The 22,307-nt window shown below is 37.2% G+C and overlaps 1 protein-coding gene across 4 annotated transcripts in view; it reads right to left on the bottom strand.

Annotated features, from left to right (window-relative positions):
- SPRED2 (sprouty related EVH1 domain containing 2) overlaps positions 1–22,307 on the bottom strand; it is an 84,737-nt gene that overhangs the window by 20,213 nt on the left and 42,217 nt on the right. For 3 of the 4 annotated variants that reach the window (XM_026712812.2, XM_087919307.1, XM_087919309.1), the window contains exons 2-4: positions 5,113–5,290; positions 1,615–1,783; positions 765–829 (exon numbers count right to left, since the gene is read on the bottom strand). In XM_026712812.2, the coding sequence (XP_026568597.2) occupies positions 765–829; positions 1,615–1,783; positions 5,113–5,290 (412 nt within the window). Of the gene's footprint in view, positions 1–764; positions 830–1,614; positions 1,784–5,112; positions 5,291–17,028; positions 17,115–22,307 lie in introns of all 4 variants that reach the window. The other variant, XM_087919308.1, reaches the window with a different exon arrangement.

The raw sequence follows: 22,307 nt of genomic DNA, 5'->3' as shown, positions 1-22,307 counted from the left end.
TAGAAGATTCACTAACCTATAGGAGAGAGGTTGCATTCCTACTTGAAGCAAAAAAGAGGGGAAAGGGAGTGAACCAATAGAGCCATTCCCACTTAGGGGTGGGTGACTGTGGTAGAGCAGCACTTATCAATCTCCATCCAATTTGTTAACTGTTCCCTTTTCCTAGGGAAATTAGCCATTAGAATTCAACGTTAGAATGGCTGCTCAGGATAAATTTATCAACTGGATGGCATTTTTAAAGCCAGAGACTATTAATTTGGTTATCTTGTTATCTTGACTTATTTTTTTTTATTGATAGAATTATGCCATAACATTTATTTTGTAATTTGCCTTATATGTTTGTTGCAGAAATGAAAAAAAAATATGTTCAAAGTAAACACATCAATAATGAATATTTTTACATGTCAATTTGCATGTAACCTGAAGCATTTAACCAAAGTTGGCTGATCTCAAAATAGCCAAGCAGGGTTGGGCCTGATAAGTACTTGGATGGGACACCACCAGGATATCTATGCCTGGGAATTCAAAGCAATATTCTAGAAGAATACCAACCTAATCATTTGAATATTCTTGTCAAGAAAGCAGTATAGAGGGGATCTTCGTGTTATTACCAAGTTTAGCTTAAGGTAGACTTCATTTTCACTTTTACAATCACCTCTTCTTTGTGAGAATGGCAATCAGTCCCCTCATAAGCTCTACTTTCTCATGAAAGACAAAAACCATTCAGAGGCCACAAACATTAATTTGATATGGAAGATACGTACAGTGAAGACATCGTCATCTCCAACTTCGGTTTCATTGTGGATTGTGGAAGATGATGTTGTAGAACCTGCAAAGACATTTTAAAATGTGTGTTGTTCCTTTACATAAAAGATTATATTCCAGCCCATCCTATTTATAAAAATATAGCGGAGGGCAAATATTTGTTTTGGGAACAGCCATCTCTCTCATAAGCCACCTGCTAAGCCCACATTTCCGAAGTCAAACAAGCCAGAATGAATGGAACACCTGACCTCATGCTTAAAAACCAGGTCAATGTTCTTTAGGTCAAAGCTATTTTTTTGCATTTTCACAAAAGCAATTCTATGTGAGGTTTCTTATTTTTGGGGAGTGATTCCTGATCAAGTGTTTTAGAATGGTACAAAAAAATTAGACGAATTAGTACTTGTACTTTCTCTTGCCACTCTCCAACTATGTAAAGCCCAAGATACAAATTAGTTGGCAAAATAATAATAAATAATTACAATTTAACATAAAGCTTAAAAAGTCTATTCAAGATAACAGCAAATATGGAAAACAAAAAGAAAGACCCACAGTATGAGAAATATATGACACTAGCTCATTTTGGATTAACCTTACAGTTCCTGCTAACATAACAGTTCCTAGATAGTACAGAGGACTGGCTGAATGATGGATCACATTCTCTGAAAGCCAACACAGAAGGTTAAGACTTTGATTTAAGTAAAGTAACAAGGCTTCAGTGAAAGACATGCAACATTCTGTCTCCAACATTAGCACCAAAAACAAACAAAAAAATGGTAAGGGTGGTGGCGGAGAATAGAGAAGACAGCCATTTTGCTACACAGATTAAAATGGTAGGATATTGTATAGTACCTTCTGTGAGATCTTCAATGGCTTTTCTCACCCCTCTGTCAAATGCTCGCGCATCAGCAGGGCTTAGAAAAGTGAGTCCAAATTTTCGGTTGTCAACTTTCCAGTGGTGAAATATAGGATTTGCCTTAGTGTAGATCAAGTCCTTTTTCACATAGCATTCCAGCACCACCTGGGGTGAAAATGCAAAGATGTGCAATGATGATATTTACAGGCAAAGGACACAAGTTTATTAGTGTAATTTACTACTTCCTCTTGCATGCATTAAAAAAATAATTAAATCTGCTTGCTTTGCAGTTGCTTGATATGATTCTCCTTTCAACACCAGAAATCAGGAAAATTAAATGAGAAGACAACATGCTTAAAACATTTCCTGCTTGGCTGATACAGGCACACAAACCTTTACATTATACACCATATTTCATATGCAAAGTTAGATTTAATTTACTTAGGAACTTATTCTTCACATGTGTGTATATAATATTGTACCATTTCAGGATTCATGACTTTACTCCTTTTCATACAAAATGGAATCCAATCTATATTGCTATATAGTTAGTACCACGGAGTCATTGCTGTTCTTCATTATCCATTGTTAAATGAAATATGCTTAATCTTAGAACACATGGCCAGACTCAACCACAGTTTCAACTGGGAAATTATCTTAGACCAAGCTAAATCCAAAAATGCTAGGGAATTCCTGGAAGCCTGGCATTTAGATAAATAGACACAAAGAGATAAATCACATTTACATATAGTTCAAAAGAGACAATAAAAAAGCTAAAAAGGAAACAAAAAACTAGAACATATCCTCTCCAGCAGCTTACACTCAGATAAGCAGGGATTAACACAAGACAAACAATCAAGCAGAAAACAATAGCCTAATCAAGGAACTACCAATGAGAAAACTATATTCCCACCAACACTGGCATTGCAACCTATTGTATATAAACAGGGAACAAGCCCCACACTCATCAGAAATGATGATGTTGTATCTGCAAGCAAACAACTAAGCTCAGAGAATACTAAGGATTCTACAGTTCAACCCTAAGTTACAAATATCCTTTTCTTTCCAGCAATTAGTACCATACTGACCATTCACATCTCATAACCAACCATGTTATCATTATTCTTTTTCTCTTCCTCTGTTCGTATCCTCCAGACAAACTGGACTATACTGGTAGAAGGCCAATGGGCATGCTATTTAGAATGTACTAGGGTTTAATTTATTATTGTGCTTTGACCCTAAGTGCATCTCTAAACCAATATCACTGAATCAGTAAAGTCCAGCTCATTCAAAAACATCTGTATGACCAAACCATAATAACTGATTCATCATCTCATTCTGTATTTATTTTAACAGTACCTTCATTTATCAGGGGTTTATCCACTCACTGTAGAACAACCACATTTTAACAGCTTCCAAAATGTTATGATTTTGGGGATGGTGGGAACTATCCACCAACAATTTTGCTATTTCCCCCATTCAACAGGAAACAGCTAACACCTATGTATTGCATTATTGGTTAAGACTTGGATAGTGAGACCTGAATTATAACTGGCACTGAACATAACAACCCTGTAAGTTAATTTAAGTTATTCATTTATGATTGAGTTGTAAATTAAGTTATTCATTATAAAGGTTTAAAGGTTTCCTCTGTCCAGACAAGGGAGCATGCATTGCCTGAGAGATGTTTCCATCATCATGCGGCCAGCATGAAAATACGGAACACAGTGACCTTTCCCACTAAAGAGGTACCTATTCATCAGCTTGCATTTGCATGCTTCTGAATTGTTAGGTTGGCAGAAGCTGGAGCGAGTAATGGGAGCTCACCCCACCATGCAGCACTTGGGTCTCGAACATGACAAGTTTAGGGTTTTAATAGCTGAGTCATAACTTCTTATTCATTCAAATGCAATTCAGAACTCCCTGGAGAAATGGTAAGCAACTTGGTTAATATGCACCCTTCTTTCTGTTGAAAGGATATGTGTGCGTGCGTGTGTGTGTGTGTGTGTGTGTGTGTGTGTGTGTATATGGATCTTTGGTTGTTCGGGTTTTCTCCGCGTAAGATTCGAAGTATCTAGGCAACGTTTCGATGAAGTCTCATTCATCATCTTGAATGAGACGATTGATGAATGAGACTTGATCGAAATGTTGCCTAGATACTTCGAATCTTACGCGGGAGAAAACCCGAACAACCAAAGATCCACATACAAATACCCGCGAGAACCTCAGAAAACAAATATATATATATATATATATGTGTGTGTGTGTGTGGGTGTGGGTGCTTGTGTGTGTATGTGTACTCGCACACGTTGCAAAAAGTACTGGCTATACTTTTAGTGACAAACGTGAGGAATTTGGGGTGTAGAGCAAAGGCAAAAGCGTGCTTAAAGTGAAGTCCCACATCTGATGGAACCACTTCATTTTTGAGAGGCATCCAGAAAGCTAGCTTGATTTGAAGAAACAAACTTCTTTAAAAGAAGGGGAAGAGCCAGAAGATTTAATAAGGAGAATAAAGCCCAAAGCAACCCAATTAGGAGTGAAAATCGTCTCCACAGAAAATGAAAATGAAGAGATGGAATGATTTTCTTTATAAATGCAATTGTCTGCTATACATTAACTTACCTTATTTAAAGTATCTAAAATATATAAACTGCTTCTAGTTCATACTCTGCTTTTACCAGCAGTAATTCAACCCATAACTAACTTGTTTTTGTTCTTTGTCAATTCTTCTTGCCTCAGAAATACTCTCTCCCCTTTCTTGTATTTCCTGGCTAGGGTCACATTTGACTACCATTGGAATGGAATATTGCTGAGAAAGGCAGAGTTGGCTGAGACTTTGAAGACTTCACACTGCAACTTTTATTGCAGGTCTCATTTGTTATGTCCAAGACCTAAAGATGCAACAAAACATGTATCTGTTATCTCTTTAGTTTGTTACCCCATCTTTGGATTAGACTAGAATAAACTTTTGGACAGGGACACCTTCTGATAAAAAGTGAGCAAGAAGAGAAGTCCCAAAATTTGAGAGTTATTTGTCCCAAAGTAGCAGGAAGCTGTGGTCATATAGCAAGTCACAGTCACAGCAAAGAGCTTAGTTTAAATCATACTGGCATTTTTGCTCTACCAGACTCTACCTCAAATGAAATAGTATGAATAATTCAGTCCCATTTCGAAAGCTTGAGTTACGCCATACAACGTGGCTGGCTTTGCTAGTTTTTTTAAAAAATATTTCTAATTTGTTTAGCAAATTTGGTGGGGGAGGAGGGGGAATGTGTTGTTTTCCATTCTCATTCTCTTTAAAAGTTTAAGGAGTTTAAACATTAATATGCACCTTGCTCTTTGTGAAAACAATAGATAACATTCATTTGCACTAAGCGAAGCTTTGTAGATGTTTCATGCCGGAGCTTAAGAAATGTTAAGAAAGATTGGTAGGGAGGGGACATTTTGGAAGAAAAGGGCCCAAAATCAATAAATACCAAATCAATTTAATTTACCAGTTTGTCTTTTTGCCTTTCTCCATGGATGAGAAATCCATTCCTTCCATTGGCCTCTGTGCACTGGATCTTGCAGACACCAACCCTACTAAGGCCACCTCCTTCTTGGGGCAGCCATCCTCCACTGGAGTCATCTCGGGTCATAACCACAGCTTTGACTCGCACAATATAGCTGTCACTGCAACAGACAAAGAACAGGAGGAGAATAAATCACAGAGTACATTTCACAGATTTCAGCATCTAATTATCTAGACACTACAGGAAAAATCAGTCCTCTTCTGGGGTTGTAGACCTCAATTAAAAAACGTGATCTGCCACCACAGCTAAAAAGTGACACAACAGAAAGATTCCAGGTGTCATTCATGCTCAATCCAGCCGAAGACCTAAAACTGCCTGGAGGAAAATCTTCATATATTGAGAAAGTAGATCTTATTCTGCCTGTGAGCAACCTACATTCGGCACCAAGGGAACTCAAATTTAATTCCACATGCTAAATGATGCAGATGATTTAAAAAAAAAATAGGGATGGGGGAGGATGAATAGTTAACAATTTATGGAGTGAGATCAATGTTTATGTTTCATCTCAAAACAAAAAGATTCAATCCGACCTTATGGGCTCTTGCCGGTGAAAAGCTGACATCAGAACAAATGCATTAGAAGAGAAAGCTGCAGCGTGACTCCGGCTGTATGGAGCTATTGGTACTTGAAACGGGAAGGTCAGAACTGTAAATATATGTTATTGGAGATGAGGGAGAGGAATGATAGGGTGGAAGGGCAAGTTGAAGGGTAAGGTATCCAAGTACAATACAACAGCATTACTCAGCTTTCCATCCTTCCGAGGTTGGTAAAATGAGGAGCCAGATTGCTGGGAGCAATATGCTGACTCTGTAAACCACTTAGACAGGGCTGAAAAGCACTGTGAAGCAGTATATAAGTGCTATTGCTATTATTCTAGAAACCTTAGGATTGAGAAAAGAGAAGGACTCTTTAATTTTGCTTTTATTTCCTTTCTGTTTTGCCAGGTTCTGAATCCCACACAACTTATCCCAAGCTTACCCAGAGGAATCTTTTGTTACACTACAAACATTCCAGCAGGAATGAAATCCTTTCTTAAAAGAACAAATCATGTAGCTTGTCTGAAGAAGCCCCATCTCTCTCTCTCTCTTCAGCTCTTTCCGATTATTTTATGTAATAGAATATAAACTATTTTCCTTACAGAAAGAAAATATCCAAGAAGATACTCGTATAAACCCATGATCAAATCCTTAATAAAGGGTTGCATTAGAATAAATGCAACTGAATTTCACAGACGCAGCTTTCAATCTGGGCTTTCTATCAGTAATTAGAAACACTTTGTATTTTGTGGAGGTTTGTATGATTTCAACTACAGCTAATCCTCGACTTACAACAATTTGTTTAGTGACTGTTCAATGTTACAATATCACTGAAAAAAGTGACTTACAACCAGTTTTCACACTTATGACCATGGTATCATAGACACACCTCACACAGACACACACACACATGCACACGCACACACACAAACAAACATGCCTGATAAAGTATCACTCATTTATTGCTTTTCTACCACAGGCTTGGTGAACAAAGGCAAATAGAAATAAATCAATAGTTCTTATTACTCTGTCTGTCTGTCCATCCACACATCCAGGGTATGTTTGCCCAGTAATAAGAACACCAGATCAGCACTCTATTGAAAAAGTAGACCCTATCAACCTTTTAAGATATTTACCTCCCATGTAATAATGTCCAAGGACTATAAATAACTACCTTAAGCAACTTTCCTGTCCTGGAAGTTCTAAACTCATGCTATTTTGAGGGCAGTGTTTCATCTGTACATCTTATATTAATTGGCTACTCTAATTCAATTGAAGCCTGTGATGGTGGGAGCTTTAGGAAAATGACTAACCCCAAACTAATAAGCTAACTGGTAAATACCTAGTCCCTTCGATCACTCTTTTCATAGTTTGTTTTCTGTCTAGAACAAGAGCCATCATTTAAGAGCAAAGAGATATCCCTAGATCAACCAGAATGAAAAGACCAAATAAGATCTCCCACATGTTTTTTTTTTAAATGGAAGTATTGTTTTCTTTATCACTTGAGGTATAGCTGGATGCTATATTATATGCTATATATACATGCTGCTGATAGCATGGACTTCCATGCCAACACCCATCAAGCCTTCAATATAGTATTTATGTAAAGAATCTGGTCCAAAGACAACTTTAATAAATACTAGATTACTGCTTATCAGGTAAACAGAAAATATACTAAACGGCTCTAACGTTTGACTTCCAGCACCTAATATAATATCTGCATCAGAGGTTATCTGACTAAATAAGACTGGGGTCAGTGCCATTTGTATCTCTGTTCATGTATACCGGTAAGTAATAAAAAATGGTTTATAGTGAATTTGGATGATAGAAGAATGTTTACAAAGAATAGGAAAAAAATGAAAAAAAAAAGACAGAAATGCTGTCTTTTGTGGGTAGTATGTAGTTAGCTGCAAAGATGTTTGCCAAATGGAGCAAAATAAGATACAGAGAAAGAGTGCTTCTGCTGGTTTGTTTGGAAATGTATGATGCTGGGTATGCCAGGCAAAAGGAAAACAATGGGAATGCCATGGGAATGAGGTACTTATATGTATGATGATACAGTGCATATAGCAATAGCACTTAGACTTACGTACTGCTTTATAGTGCTTTACAGCCCTCTCTAAGCGGTTTACAGAGTCAGCCTATTGCCCCCAACAATCTGGGTCCTCATTTTACTGACCTCAGAAGGATGGAAGGCTGAGTCAACCTTGAGCCTGGTAAGACTCGAATTGTGATAAGAAAAGCGTAATAAGATCCAGAATAAGTGGGTGCCCCATGAATGTGGATTGAATATAAAGTCAACGACCAGTATGAAATAAAAGAGAGTGAATGAGGATTAAGGTGGCAAAATAAATATATGAAAGAGGAATGAACAGATCAAGAAAAGGGGAAAGATGGGGAAATTTATGGCAGTTTATGAGATCCTAAAAAAGAGAGAGGTAAGAATTTAAAGATTAAAAGACAGATGGATAGTAAAGTATGGTAATTAAATACTACCTTATTAGATTTCTTTTAATTTTTTTCTTACCTCCTATTTTTCTTTGGTTTTCTGGTTATTTTCTACTTTTTTCCTGAGGCTATACAAATGCACTGCTAACTCCAAACTCCACCCACCCGCAGTATTGTGAGACCCTATGTTTGTATCTTCATTAAGAAGATATCTGTATCAGAGGTTATCACTCTATATAGGCTACATACCCTGTAACAAAGATAAAGAAAAAAATCCGTTTGACTTCAGTTTGGATATTAGTTTCCGAAGAGATATATTTCTTCTATATCAGGTATTGTATGCAAAACAATATATCCATTTTATAATAAAAGCATTGATTTATGCTACATTCTATGTTTCTAGAAGGCATTTAGCATTTTCAACTTGGTGCTCTGTCTTAGTCCTGTTTTGATACCTCCCTCAAGTCATAGTAAGCTGAAATCCAACACAACTTGAAAGACCATTGGGCTGAAGAAAATGGAGGTATTTTCAAGATTTGAATGGTATTTTCTCTTAATGATGGTTATTGGTAGCATTTTTAGTGTTCCAAAATGAGATTCAGTTTACAATGGATATCCTTTCGTGAAACAATTAAGGAAACGTTTCTGTATTATTCACACTGATTCAAAATAAATCTACATTTCTCTTTAATGCAGGGTATTTTGGGCATATTAGTGTTAAGTCTCTTTTTAGATGCTACTTGGTAAATACAGCCTTTGCCAAGAAGCACAAATGCTACCATATAAAACATCCTTTTCTAAATATCTGAAGGTAAAATACTCTGGGCACACAGTTATTGACTATGAACCTATTCTGCTTAGAGATTGAAAACAGCAATGCGGATGAAATATGATTTCAAAACAATTATGCTTCCTTGCTGACATGAATGAACTATGTCTTGATGAGCATTAACATTATTATTTTTTTAAAACAATTTATTAGTTTTAACAGTTAAAAACAGCCAACAATACATATTCAAATAAATGAAAAAAAAAAGAAAGAAAGAAGAAAAGAAAGAAAAGGAAAGATTGAAAAGCAAGGAAAAAGAAAGAAAAAGAAAGAAGGAAAATTAAAAAACATTCTTATTTTACAGTTTGCAAGATCTTTTTTTTTTTATAGCCTTTGATTTATGTCATATATACACCTATTCTATACATATATGACTATCTCATTATTATCAGTTAAAACTTTTCTCTTATGCCTTATGATATATAATTTATCTATGATTAATCCAATTATACCAACAATTCCAACTATCATAATATTGTGAAGTATCTTTGTTTTTTAGTGCCAGAGTCAGTTTGTCCATTTCTGCACATTTTGAAATTTTATCAATAATCGCTTCATCTGATGGAATTTGATGTTGTTTCCAGTATTGTGCAAAGGCTAATCTGGCCGCAGTTAATATATGTATTGTTATATATTTAGCTTTTTTGGAAATTTGTTTGATGAGCATTAACATTATTAATAGTACTTATGTAACACTGCTCAATTGCTTAAAAATCTTTCTCATACATTACCCTTATGATAGCCATGTACAATAATCAGCAGCATTCACAGGATATTGCAGCTGCAGTTTTGAGAATGTGCCAACCTAAAGTTTTAGACATAGGTACATTGTTCAGTTTATGATAGGCCAAAGTCCCACTCAGACTTGAAGATTCCCATACACTCTTAATTTAAAATAAGCCCAATCTAGTTCAATGGGTTTTCTCTTTCTCTTTCTTTCTTTTTCCTTGCACTTTCCTCCCTCTTGTTTCTTTTCTTTCTTTCTTTAAGTTTAGCTTGTATTATTTAGTATGACTGTCAGACCAAAGGCCTTATTTATTTCAAAGGGGAGGTGAAAAAATTATTAATTTCAAACAGTTTTATACTGTTTCATAAAGTGACCGACAGGAAAAAACAACAACACAATGAATGCGATAATAGTCAACGCTATCTTCAAAACCATCGCTTGTAACTTCTGTACCTAATATAGATCCACCCATCCATCCTCAACAGATGTGGATGTCTTAACAAGCAAATGGGGGGAAAAAAATCTGCTGAGCTGCAGCTTGCAGGAAGTTGATATCATGGAGTAGTAAGATAAGGAGGACCATATCTTCCCCATCTCCACTGGAGACCCATTCATAGTAATGGTAATATAGTGACCTGATCTACAGATTGGAATGAAGACAAAGGAAGAAAGATCCATGATCAGATGTACCATGGTTTATCATTATGGCTAAAGAATTGTAGTGGCTTATAACTTAATATCTTCTAGGTGTGATTCCCCCCCCCCCACAACACAACACATACACAATTTCCACAGTCTTAGCTGATTTGAATGTTGCCAGGTTAGTTGGAAACTTATGGGAGGCAGAGCAGGGTGCAGTTTTTATAGCTATGGCTTGTGTATTTCATAAGTATAATTATAATATTCTCTAGGAGACAAAGGTTTGTAATTTCTTCAGAAAATCACAAATAGCCTGATATACTATTAGCATGAAATAGAAGCACTGAGGTTATCTAAAAAAATCAATTGATTGAGCTGTGCATTTTGAAAACCTCAAAGAATAATCCTATTCTAGATTCTAGGGCACTATTCTATGCATATCCTGTGTATTTGTATGCGTGTATACTTTTTAACTTCCTAGTTGGGACCCAAGACCCTAATCAAATGATATTGAAAAAATTGCATTACTTATAAAAACTTGCAAAATAGCTGCTCTTCCCTTTGTTAATCAGACCCTGTGATTGGATTATCAAATTTATGTCAGAATAAGGGCAATCCATTCAGTACAGTTAAAATCTTGACAAGTGAAGTTGCTTTCTGATTTTTGTCAGCTTGGATACAACAAACGCAATTGTCTAAAAAAAAGCACAGTCCAATTATAAATATTTTAAAAAATCCTAATATTCTAATTAAAGAAATGTTAATATCTGTAAGGATGTGATAAGGGAAAAATCTGCAATGAAGCCAAAGGCAGCTCTATCACCTTTAACTTAGGAGATATGACAGCTGGGAGAACAACCTTTAGATAAAAAAGAAAGAGCTGCAGCCTAGACAATGATCCAATAAGAGGGAACAGAGACCATAGCGGGAATGGGGTAGAAAAAGCATTTAAGGGAGAATTGATTCTCTCTTATTCTCTGGTCAGAGAGCGGGGGAGTGATTTCAGACTTGCAATATTCTGTTACTGTAATCTTACAATAAAGATAGTATTAGTATTCTTGGTTTTCATTTCTGCAGTATCTTGAAGGGCTCACAAACTGGAAAAGCAACGAGCAACTGAAATGATCTGTCAGAAAGATGGACAAATCCTCCCCCAATAATATAATATCGCAATTCAGGGATATTGTCCACTTAGAGATAAGGGAAAGTACACTGGCTATGGAATCTGCAATCAGCAAATGTAATGATGACTGTCAGAGGGAGACTAAATGGATCTTCAGACTACCTGTAGTTTCTGTGAGAACATGCAACCAACGTCAGTGAAGTGATTATTTAAGGGACTTTCTGATATATCTGGGGAAGTTTCCTGCACTTCTAAGTCAGACATCTTTTTTTTGAGGCCTTAGGCCATAACACTCAGGAAGGCGGAATAAATGGATAACTTAGACATCAGGGTGATGATTCTTCTTCCAATGTCTTTGATCAAAATTATAGCACCAATTATTGCTCCTTAGAATTCTAAGCTAAACATTAAGGTTTAACAAGAACAGAAATAGTGAACTGCCAATACATTTATGAATAAACATAAATTAAAACTCATTTTACCACCGTTATGACTTTGAAATGGGCTATTAACAAGTGGATGGGTGTGGGAGATATCTTTTGGAATTCTTTCCAGAGGAATATATTGCCAGATTTACCTCACCACCTCCTCAAATATGAATATATGAATAGGAAGGACTAATAATAATTTATTAATTGTGCTGGCTTTAGCCCAGGGGTATCAAACACAAGGCCCATGGGCCAGATCCGGCTCTCCCGTGATGTGGTTGGCTCTGGCCTGTGGGGCTGTCCTGGAAAATGTAAGGGGCTGGCCCGCATTGCTTCAGCCAGGTCTACCCAATGCGAAGAGGAAACATGCCAGCAGTTTGGGGAGTGGCGTCACACCCACCCAGTCAGCCATGCTCAGTGAGTGATGTCAAGCTGGCCATGCCCACTCATTTGGCTACGCCTGCCCAGTCCCGCCCCCCTGATGTCAACCAAGCCCTGATGCGGCCCTTAATGAAATTGAGTTTGACACCCCAGCTGTAGACATTTAGACTCAGGAGTAATATGTGTCTCAACTGCAAGCTAGAGAAAATGAGTAAGAGATTGCTATTCATATCCTACTTTCTGACTTCTGGTAGGCATCTGGTGAACTACTGTGGGATGCTAGATGAGATAGGTTTTAGTCTAAAGTCAGCTTGACTCTCTTTATTTCTTCTATTTGACTGAAAGTCTGGTAACCAAGGCAAGAAACTTGGAATTACCCAGGCTGGTTCTCTTTGGACAGGTGTTTCTTTTCTTTTTTAAAAAAGAAAATATCAATAAATGGATAGAGAAGTACTCAAGTTACACAATTCATACTCAACCTAACATTAATAAAAGATAAACCATAGCAAGCAAAGGTTTATTATATTGAAATGTTAAATGTTTTAGCTTAATGTCAAAATCTGTAGTAGTAATTCATAAATATTTTTTTAAAAAACGAAAAAACCCACCCTAAAATATTATAGATTTTAATTTCTGATTTTTCTCTCCCTCCTTTCAACCAATTTATAGTACCTACTGGTATAAACTTACAAAACCATACTCAAAGTGCTTTTATTTATCTTGTTGCATATTAAATGATATACATGGATACCATTCTTACTTAAAATTGTTTCAGACAGGTGTCTCTTTCTTTAAACAAGTTACAGTCTCTCCTACATTCTGAAAAAAAAAAGGATGCTTAGGGTTTGCAAGCTCAGATTGGTCACAATGCATGATGTAAGATTATGTGGATTCACAATATAAAGAGATGGAATCTGTCTTCACTGACAAAATAGTGTTAAGATTCACAAATTGGATCGTTACTTTTTCATTTAGACAGCTTAGTTTGTGAACATACATGCATTCTTCATGTGAAAAAAATGCAAGTAGAACATTTCTAAATTTCCTTTGAATGTTGAAGCCAAACTTCTGTCATCCTGACTTTTTAACATACCCTGATATGATATTATCTGAATGTGCTGGCATATGGATTTGTTAATTTGTTTATCAAGATAATCTTATATCACCAATCTGAGCTTGCAAAGCCCAAGCATCCTTATTCCCCTTACGAAAGCATCAAATCTCTTTGGCACAGCAATGCACTTTAAGAATGGAGTGCTCTTAATGACTTCACAATTTACAATGAAATAATCATCTGGCTCTGAAGCACCCATTCAGCAAAAGAACATTATAGTGTCAGAGGTCAAAGGCAGGCGTTGTTAAATCAGGGGCAGACAAAGGGGAAGGGTGGAATTCAATAACGAAGCAAATTAATGGCTGAAACTCCATTCAGAATCTGTGCTAATTCCATTCAGCTTCACATTCTGCGTCTGCATTCACATGATGTGTTCGTCAAAAGGAGCAAAACAGATTGATCCAATTATGTCTAAAGAGGGCATTTAATTGATTAACTGGAAGGTGTATATATATATATTTTTAAAGCTTTAGACTTTTTGGGATGGGGAAAAAGACTGATACTTTCTTGAAATATTGTTAAACATTTTTAACAATTCTATTTTCACTTAAGGGCATCACTTTGTTTTAAAAATTAATATGTTAACACATTCCACAGATTAAGGAGGTAATATTGTGAAGTGAATCACCTCAGGCTACTGGTTTTAATATTTTTGGCTACATTAATATTTATGGTACTCCCAGAATTACAGTAAATTTGCAAAGTAGGTAACATTTTAGTATACTTTGTTGTTTTACTATCTATAATTCTTAGCTATCTTTTCAATCTTTTGTTTGTCAAATTCTGTCAGAAATTTAGAAATGCTAGTGGTCGCCAAGGGCTTTATTCTAAATCCCAGATGAATTTGTATTGAATCTTAATGACTGCCAGGCTTTTTAAAAAAAAAACAACAACACACCAAACAATTCTACAAAAATTGTAGCATCAAAGAGACCACCTTCACTGCTCCTAGCAGGAAAATACTACTTTGTGGGAAAATCCTGTAGGTGCAACTGAAACACACCAACTTGGGCAACTGAAAGATTAGAATCTTGCTTAATGTGAATAAACTTTACATCATAAAACAAATGTAGTCTTATCCATGCTATCTACTTATTAGAACCACCAATTAACTATCTGTAAGAGTTTATACCAGGAGAAACATTTGCTGAAATGGCTGCCATGTAAGATTTACTTCTGAGAAATGGACACCACAGCAAGTATGGAAGTTTCAAAACCACCATTTACAGAAGGTGGATTGAAGATACTCTCATCCCAGTAGGAGTTTGAAGGGCCAAAGGCATTTCTGCCAATAAATATGTTAAGGGACAATGTTTTGTTTTTCAGTATTTCTGCCACCTGTTTAGTTTATTTTTAAATAAAGGAATATTTTTAAAATGACAATTGGGACAAGGAGTCTAGTGAGCACAACGGGAGGGGTCTACTGGTCTACTGCTGTGTATAATATATGCAGCAGTGGGTTCCTACCTGTTCCACTATCGGTTCGATGATCAATTGCACATGCCTGCAAGTGCACCTAATGCACGCACTAGCTTTCCCCACACCAGTTGAGGCCTCCAGTGCCAATCAACTGAGAGGAGAAAGAAGAGAAAAGTGCAGGGGTGGTTGGGAGGGTTGATCCTGGCTTTTCTCTTCTCAGCTGATGGTTTTTCCCCTCCTCTCAGCTGATCCTCGGAGGCTTTTTTTTACTACCGCTTTGGCCGAACCAGTCCAAATCGGTAGCATACCATCACTGAATATATGTTGCCAACACATGGATAACTGCACTAATTGATCATAGTTGGGAGAGAAGTGGTTAATTTGCTTTTATAAGCAAACAGGATTCAAGTCTATTCGCTATAGTGGCAATCCAGAGACTAACATTCTTCAGATGCACTGGGCTCTGACTCCCATCACCCTAAGTCAACAGGGAGGAAGGTTTCTCACATTCTACAGAGTTGACCTGGAAAATTTCAGCTAATAACCCAAGTGTTGCCATAAAGCAAATTGCTATAGTTGCTCTGACCATGTCATAGTTCAAGAATCCCCTTCTTAAATGAAGGCAATATATTACTGAACATCGGTTAATCCAAGAAAGACAGCCTGGAAAACTTCCTGGGGATGTACTTTTAAAAAGAAACCATTCTCTAATGGTTACTTAAAGCCATTAGTCAGGCTTTCTAGGAAATGAGTTCATAATGAGCCTCATGTCAGACAATGCAAAAGCACTTCAGTCACAATAGGTAACATGTGGAGAGCTTGTCAGTTCTTCAACATGTTCTCATGTTAAAGCATGGTCAGCTACTAGCCTTCATTTATGAGAAGGCAAACTAGTCTTCTTGCATCAGCCCTAAAGCATACGTAATATATTTAATAGCACACCCACAACTTTGTCAATATTTCATTTCACATCATTTTTCTATTAATGTTTCTAGAAAATAGCTAGAAATAAGACGTTTTCTATTTCTATTTTCTGTTGGTGGGAACATGAAGACAGTAAGTGGCAGACTACTCGCAATTTTGAAAGAAACTAGTTCTTATCTGTTCTTAAATATCTGTTTTGGTTAAGCTATAATGACAGAATTCTATTACATTTATCTATAGGTAACAGAGCTTGTTAGAAATCAGAATGTTATATTGTGTGAAACTGCACAGCACTGTTCATATGTTTCTACAACACCACATTCCTGACAGACAAAAGCATATAAGGTAACTGCTGTCCAATAAAGTTGGAAGCTCCTTGGGATGATCCTCTAGGTCAAGGGTGTCAAACTCGTGTCAAGTCACGGCATTGTCATGTGACATATTGCGAGTTTCCCCCCTTCGTTAAACTGGGTGTAGGTGTGGCCAGCATGTGACACATCCAACCCTGCTCTAGGTCTTTCACACTTGGCATGTTTATTTCAACTATTTGATCTTCTAACAATAAAGATGAAGATTCTCCCAAAACAGTTCTGAAATGCCCTGAGGGTCTGTTTGAGGTGTAAGTAAGGATAACCTGACTCTTTTCCCAAGATCAGCCAAATACAGCAAGGATATGGTTTTAACCAATGCAGATCTGAAAAAGCATGAACTCACAGAGAATGTCTTTGCAATCCTACATAATTTAGAGTTGGCATCTGTAAATCTACAGACTTGGGGGACAAAATGGAGAAGGATTCCCAAGTTTTCATAGCCTCCCTGCCTACAGATATACCTCAACAGTCATACTGGATTGTTTAGCCTTATTTAGATGGCTTTTGTTGGCAATGGCTTGGTGTGTCAGTCCAACTTTAGTAGGCATTATTTTTAGATATAAGTTATAACCAAGCTTGGGCCCCACCCAAGGGTGGGGACAAGCTAGAAACGAAATGTTTGACAGTCAAACTACAGGGTAGCTTCAAGTAATTAAGTGGAGAAGACTGAAGCCAGTTTGTCTTAATTATGAGGATTCAAGTTGACTTGAATAAACTTGCCAAACACACACCTTCTTCCTTCTAGTAATTCTCCTTGATAACAGTGTTTTGTCCTTATAGATATACAGCATAGGCAAATCAAAATGTTTCACAATTTCTTTCATTGGCATTTGTATGCTCATAGTTTGAAGAGCAACTATTCCTGCAGGAGAGAGAAGAAGTAGAATCTTGGAAGGTACCTTAGAGGTCATCTGGTCAACTGTCCTCAATGCAGAATCCACTAGAATAACTCCTACAGATGACTATACAGCTTCTGTTTGAATACCTTCAACAAATTAGAAGTCATTAGTTTATGCAGCAAGTCAAGAAGTTCCTACTGCTATCTAGCCTGACCCTCCTTCCTTGCATTTTTAACCCATTGGTTTTGGTCCTGGCCTCTGAGACATCAAAACAAACAAACAAACAAAAAACAAGTTCACTCCCTCTTCAGTGTAACATCCCTTCAGATATGCTAATAGATATTGCTGTTATCATATTTCCCCTCAGGCATCTATTTGATAGAATAAACATAACCTTTAACTATTCCTCACAAGGCTGACTTCTTGACTGCAGGAAGTACGATTTCAGCAACAGAGTGGTCAATGTCTGGAACTCACTACCTGATTCTGTTGTCACCTACCCAAACCCCCACTCCTTTACCCTCAAACTAACCTCTATTGACCTCACTCCATTCCTAAGAGGTCTGTAAGAGGCGTGCATAGGCACACAATCGTGCCTACTGTCCCTGTCCTATTGTCCCCATTTATTTGTTCCTATTTCTTGTATTTAAACTTATGTTTATTCTTGTTTCTGTTATATTGTAAGCTTTTTGACAAATAAATAAATAAATATGCCTTACGATCTTGACAGCTTTTAAACTAATTTCAATTTATCACCGTCCCTTTTGAACTGGAATGCCCAAAACTGGACATCATACTCCAAGTAGGATCTGATTTAAGACTAACTGAAACAATTCCTTCCCATGATCTGAATTCTGTGCTCCTATTTGTGTACCCTAAGATTGAATTAATTGGATTGGATTATCTGGTGGTCTTTCTGGATTCATGACTCCTGCTCAGGGAGCAGGTGGCAGTTGCGGCTAGGAGGGTCTTTGCTCAGCTACATTTTGTGCCAATTATACCACTTCCTGGGTCGAGAAGCCCTTCTTTCAGTCATTTATACCCCGATCATACCCTCCCCCCTAATATGGACTGCTGCAACATGCTCTACAAGGGACTACCCTTGAAGAATATCCAGAAGCTGCAATTGGTGCAGAATGTGGTGGCACAGGCAGTTTTGAAATGTCCCCAAGGGTTATGCATATAACACCTCTGCTATAATGAAGGACAGAAAACAGCAATATGATAACGGTACAGCCTTGTGCATGAAATTTCTGGATTATGAAACTAGATACTCAGTTGTTGCCAAAGTCAACAATAAATTAACATCTGCTCATGTCTTCCTTTTTTTCCTTTGCACATTAACTCATAACTTAAGTGCTTATTTAAAAAAATAGGCATAAGTCAGGAAAGACTGAAGACAAAGGAATAAAAACCAGAAAATGTGCTTGTATTTATTTTTTCTTGATATGGTCAGAAATAAAAGCAAAAAGCAGGTTTCTTATTAGATGAATGGGAAAGTACTGTTCTTACTGAATTATTCTCTGAATAACACCCAATACAAAAAACTGGGGACTTGTATAAAACAGACAATGCCATTTTCAGTCAGATCAGATGCCTTCCTGCTTTGTCCACCACAAGCAGACAGACGAAGGCCCCATTTTGTGTGGGCAACATATATGCATGCACAGGTATGCATAAGACACCTACTATTCTTTTCTTTAAATATTAGGTGTAACCTGATACTGACAGCACCTGCCTTCAGTCTACAACATACTTGAGACTTTGAACTACAGATCTCAGGGCTGAAACACCTGGCTTATTTATTTATTATTTTAAAAAACCTTTTTTTGCTTTTTCCTCACTCCCTGGTATTTGTAATGCCCACTGAAGAGCACTGGAGAGCTTAGAAATCTGTGCACACTTTATCACTATTTTGACTGATCCTAAGAAAAGAAATTGTCTTATTTAAATAATAGGTTTGGATAAGAAACTAGCTAAGACTTGCAAAGCCTCTTGATCAGCTTTAACCCTTCAGATGTTTTCTGCCCAAATCCTATCCACTCAAGCAATTGGACATGGTGGTTTTGGCTAGAGTTATATTCCAGATATCCTCATTTTTTTTCTTGAACTTGGTTGTTCATCTTTATTTTTAAAATCCTCATATCAAACTATTTACACAAATTATTCATTTCTTTTGCTAGCTTCATCTTCCCGGGACTTTGTCCTGGAGAAAAAGCCCTTAAAAATTAGTTGATAGCTAACACCGCCTTTTTTTTTCTTTCTCTCTTTTTCTTTCTTTCAAAAACTGCATAGTTGCACAAATATTGTACCAAGAGATCAGGCAATTCAATAAGGGTTTCAGGAAAATACTTTTTCACCTGTTAGCAATATTCCAATCAGGTGAAGAAAAATCTATTAAAATGAAATAAAAGAGGATGAAAACAGTGCAACAGTGGAAAAGTGATTTCAAGTGAGCTTCTGCTATTTTGATCTGTTTGAAGCCAATGTTTCTGGCATGGAATTATGCTTTAACCCCTTTATAAGGCACTATTATTAATATAATTTGCTCACTGACTCAACAACTCAATTGGGCGGGCCATTAGCTAAATACAAATCTGTTACACAATTCTATAAAGGTACTTTCACCTGTACTTCAATCTGTCTGCTCCATTCTTTTACTTTAATGCCACATTTACATATTCTCTATGTAAATGAATATAACACAAAGAAATGAAGTGTGAAACTGAGGCCATTTGCATTTGACCATATGCAACTTTTTAAAAAAACGTTAAACAGTAAAGGGAATCTATACACTTAATTTTATTTCAATCTGGCTCACACTTAAATAACTGAAGGAAAATTCATAATTTAAAGACGGTTAATCACCTGCAAGTTCAAGTAGATTAAAAACTTCATTTCCAAAACGGCACATATGCATTGCTAAAGCCCAATTCTCCTCATTCTCCTCTATTCTGTTCTGGAACTGAGAATGTTCATTGGTCTCCACCCATACCACAAGTCAGTGAGAATGGTTCATGCAAACACAAGTTAATACTTTTTAATGAAACATCTTCACCCCAAATTAAAATGCATCTTCTCTTCCACCACAGACCTCTGCAGCTTTCATAGATTCTAATTAATGGAAACTAGAATGAGGCAGAGAAACAAACCCAAAGTATATGAGCATACACACGTACACAGTCTCTAAAAAAGGAAGGCACATACCTGCCACCAGATGCCATTTCCTCTACATTTTATACCCCAGTGTGCACCGTTTTCCCATTATTGCTACAATAAACCATATGCTAAAATGAATTGCCTCACTGACTTGAGTAGCAGCTGGTTAGCAGAAAAGTGGCTTTCCCGGGCATGATTCAGTCTCCTGACAAATATACTGCGCCATACTAGATGAGTCATCAGAGGACTACTCTGCATTTTATTCAGCAGTGGTATAGTTCTCCATATTTCACTGTCCTGATTCTCACCATGAATAACAAAAACTGACCAAAGGTACTGCATTTCTTCACTCTTCGGCACCTCAGATTTTGGTTAAACAATGCTGCTCAAGCCCTGGATTTGTTGCAGAAGAAACTACAAATGTAAACCAAAACACACAGGCCTCTCTAACAGGAAGAAAATGAAAGAACAGCTGCAGCATTGGCATTTTATTAGCACAATACAGATTTGCAAGATGTTGGTTTGCCTTTGCCTTTAGATACTTTTTCAATGTGTAACTAAAACTGCACAACTTCTGACCCACGAAGTCAGGCCTGGCCACATTTTGCCAGCCGCCACATTGCTCCTTGGCTAAGCCAATTAAATTTGATTTTCCAATGAACATCACGTGTGTTCAACATGCACTGTAGTATTTTTATTACACAATTGGAAGGTTCTGTGTAGACTACAGCAGGGGAAATCCCAACAGTCATTCCCCTTCTGAAATTTTGGGTATGCCAAACTCCTTCCAGCTGTGAGGCCCTTAAAGGATGTGTCTGAAGTCTTTGGTCCCTTTTTAGCTTCTGTTGGGTGGGCTTGAGGGTAGGAATGGGAGCAGGAGGCCTCTGGCAGGCAAGCTACCATCATACCCACTCATTATCCCTCCAAGCCCAAAAGGCAAATCTGAAATTGTTTTACCAATGTGTGCTGCTTTTGCTGTCAAATTCTGATGTGATCTCAAAGTGGTAGGGTCCTTATGTGGCCCATGGGCTCTCTTTCTCAATCTGATGTGTCCCAACCAATTAAGCACACTAGCAAATGCCCAAATCTATATGTTCCATGTAAATGAAACAAGTAGAAAGCATCTGCACTGAAGAGTAGCCTGTGGTCAGTGAAGGAGTGCATGCAACTCTTTGGATATTTGCCAGCATGCCTTGCCAATATTCCACCCACCCCCAAACATATATTTCATTCTTAAATCAGGCTTCCTTCTAGTTTATAAGCCAATCTGGAAATAAAACTTTAACAATAGCTGAGTAAGGGCAACCATGGGGAAAAATGGAATATAGCCTTTTAATAACGTCTGTAGAAGCATCTTCCTGCACTTGCCTTATAAAAATGACACTTGTGAAATCTTGCGTAATTTCCGCAAACTACAATGTCTGCTCCAAAAGGAAGAAAGCATTGTAGGAACAACCCGTCATTATCTTTTCTTTCCCTTCTGGTTCACTAGAAGTCGGAATAATCAAGAAACAGTGGCTTTCTATGATGCAACAACTGTCTGATGTAACTATCAAGGACAAGAATAGCAGAATTAAGTTCAAGCTGTCTCACAACAGGCCAAAACTGGATACTTGCAAACAGTTCTTGAAAAAATGAGAATCATGGTTCTGTCTGAGTGGAGCAGACAGGTATGATACGCAAAAGGTTTGAAAACATGGGACTTTCTAAGAGCATGAGAATTCAACACCTGGATTCTGCATTGTCTAGATCTGGGGAAAATCATAGGGAAAATCTGAACAGACAGACTTCAGAAACAAAATAGTTAGTGCTGCGTGCTTATGTAAATAAGAGCCCTGTGTGCAGTCTAACTCTGATTAATCCAGCATTAACGGCACAGCTGCCAGAGCATAAAGCTCTGTGGCAGAGGCTGCTGGTGAAAGATGGAAGGTGTCGAAGAAACAGAACAAATGAGTCAGACCAAAGGACGAGAGAGCACCGTGATATGGGAGAGAAAGAGAGCAGTGTTTATTTATATAATGTGAATATTTTAAAAGCTTTAGTCACAAGTAAGTTATCAAAATAACACAGAGGATGATGTCTGGAAGAGATCCAAGCTGTCGTTTGCAAATGTATAGGATGCTAATGAAAAGGATGCATCAAACGGGTACTATTTTTAAATATATCTGGCTGTGAAGCTC

This window comes from Pseudonaja textilis, chromosome 1 (genome assembly GCF_049901715.1).
Source record: "Pseudonaja textilis isolate UNSWEBS1 chromosome 1, rPseTex1.2, whole genome shotgun sequence".
In the NCBI taxonomy this organism is placed as follows: domain Eukaryota; kingdom Metazoa; phylum Chordata; class Lepidosauria; order Squamata; family Elapidae; genus Pseudonaja; species Pseudonaja textilis.
Note: the sequence above shows the minus strand (reverse complement) of the source record. Positions and strands in the feature narration are given on the sequence as shown.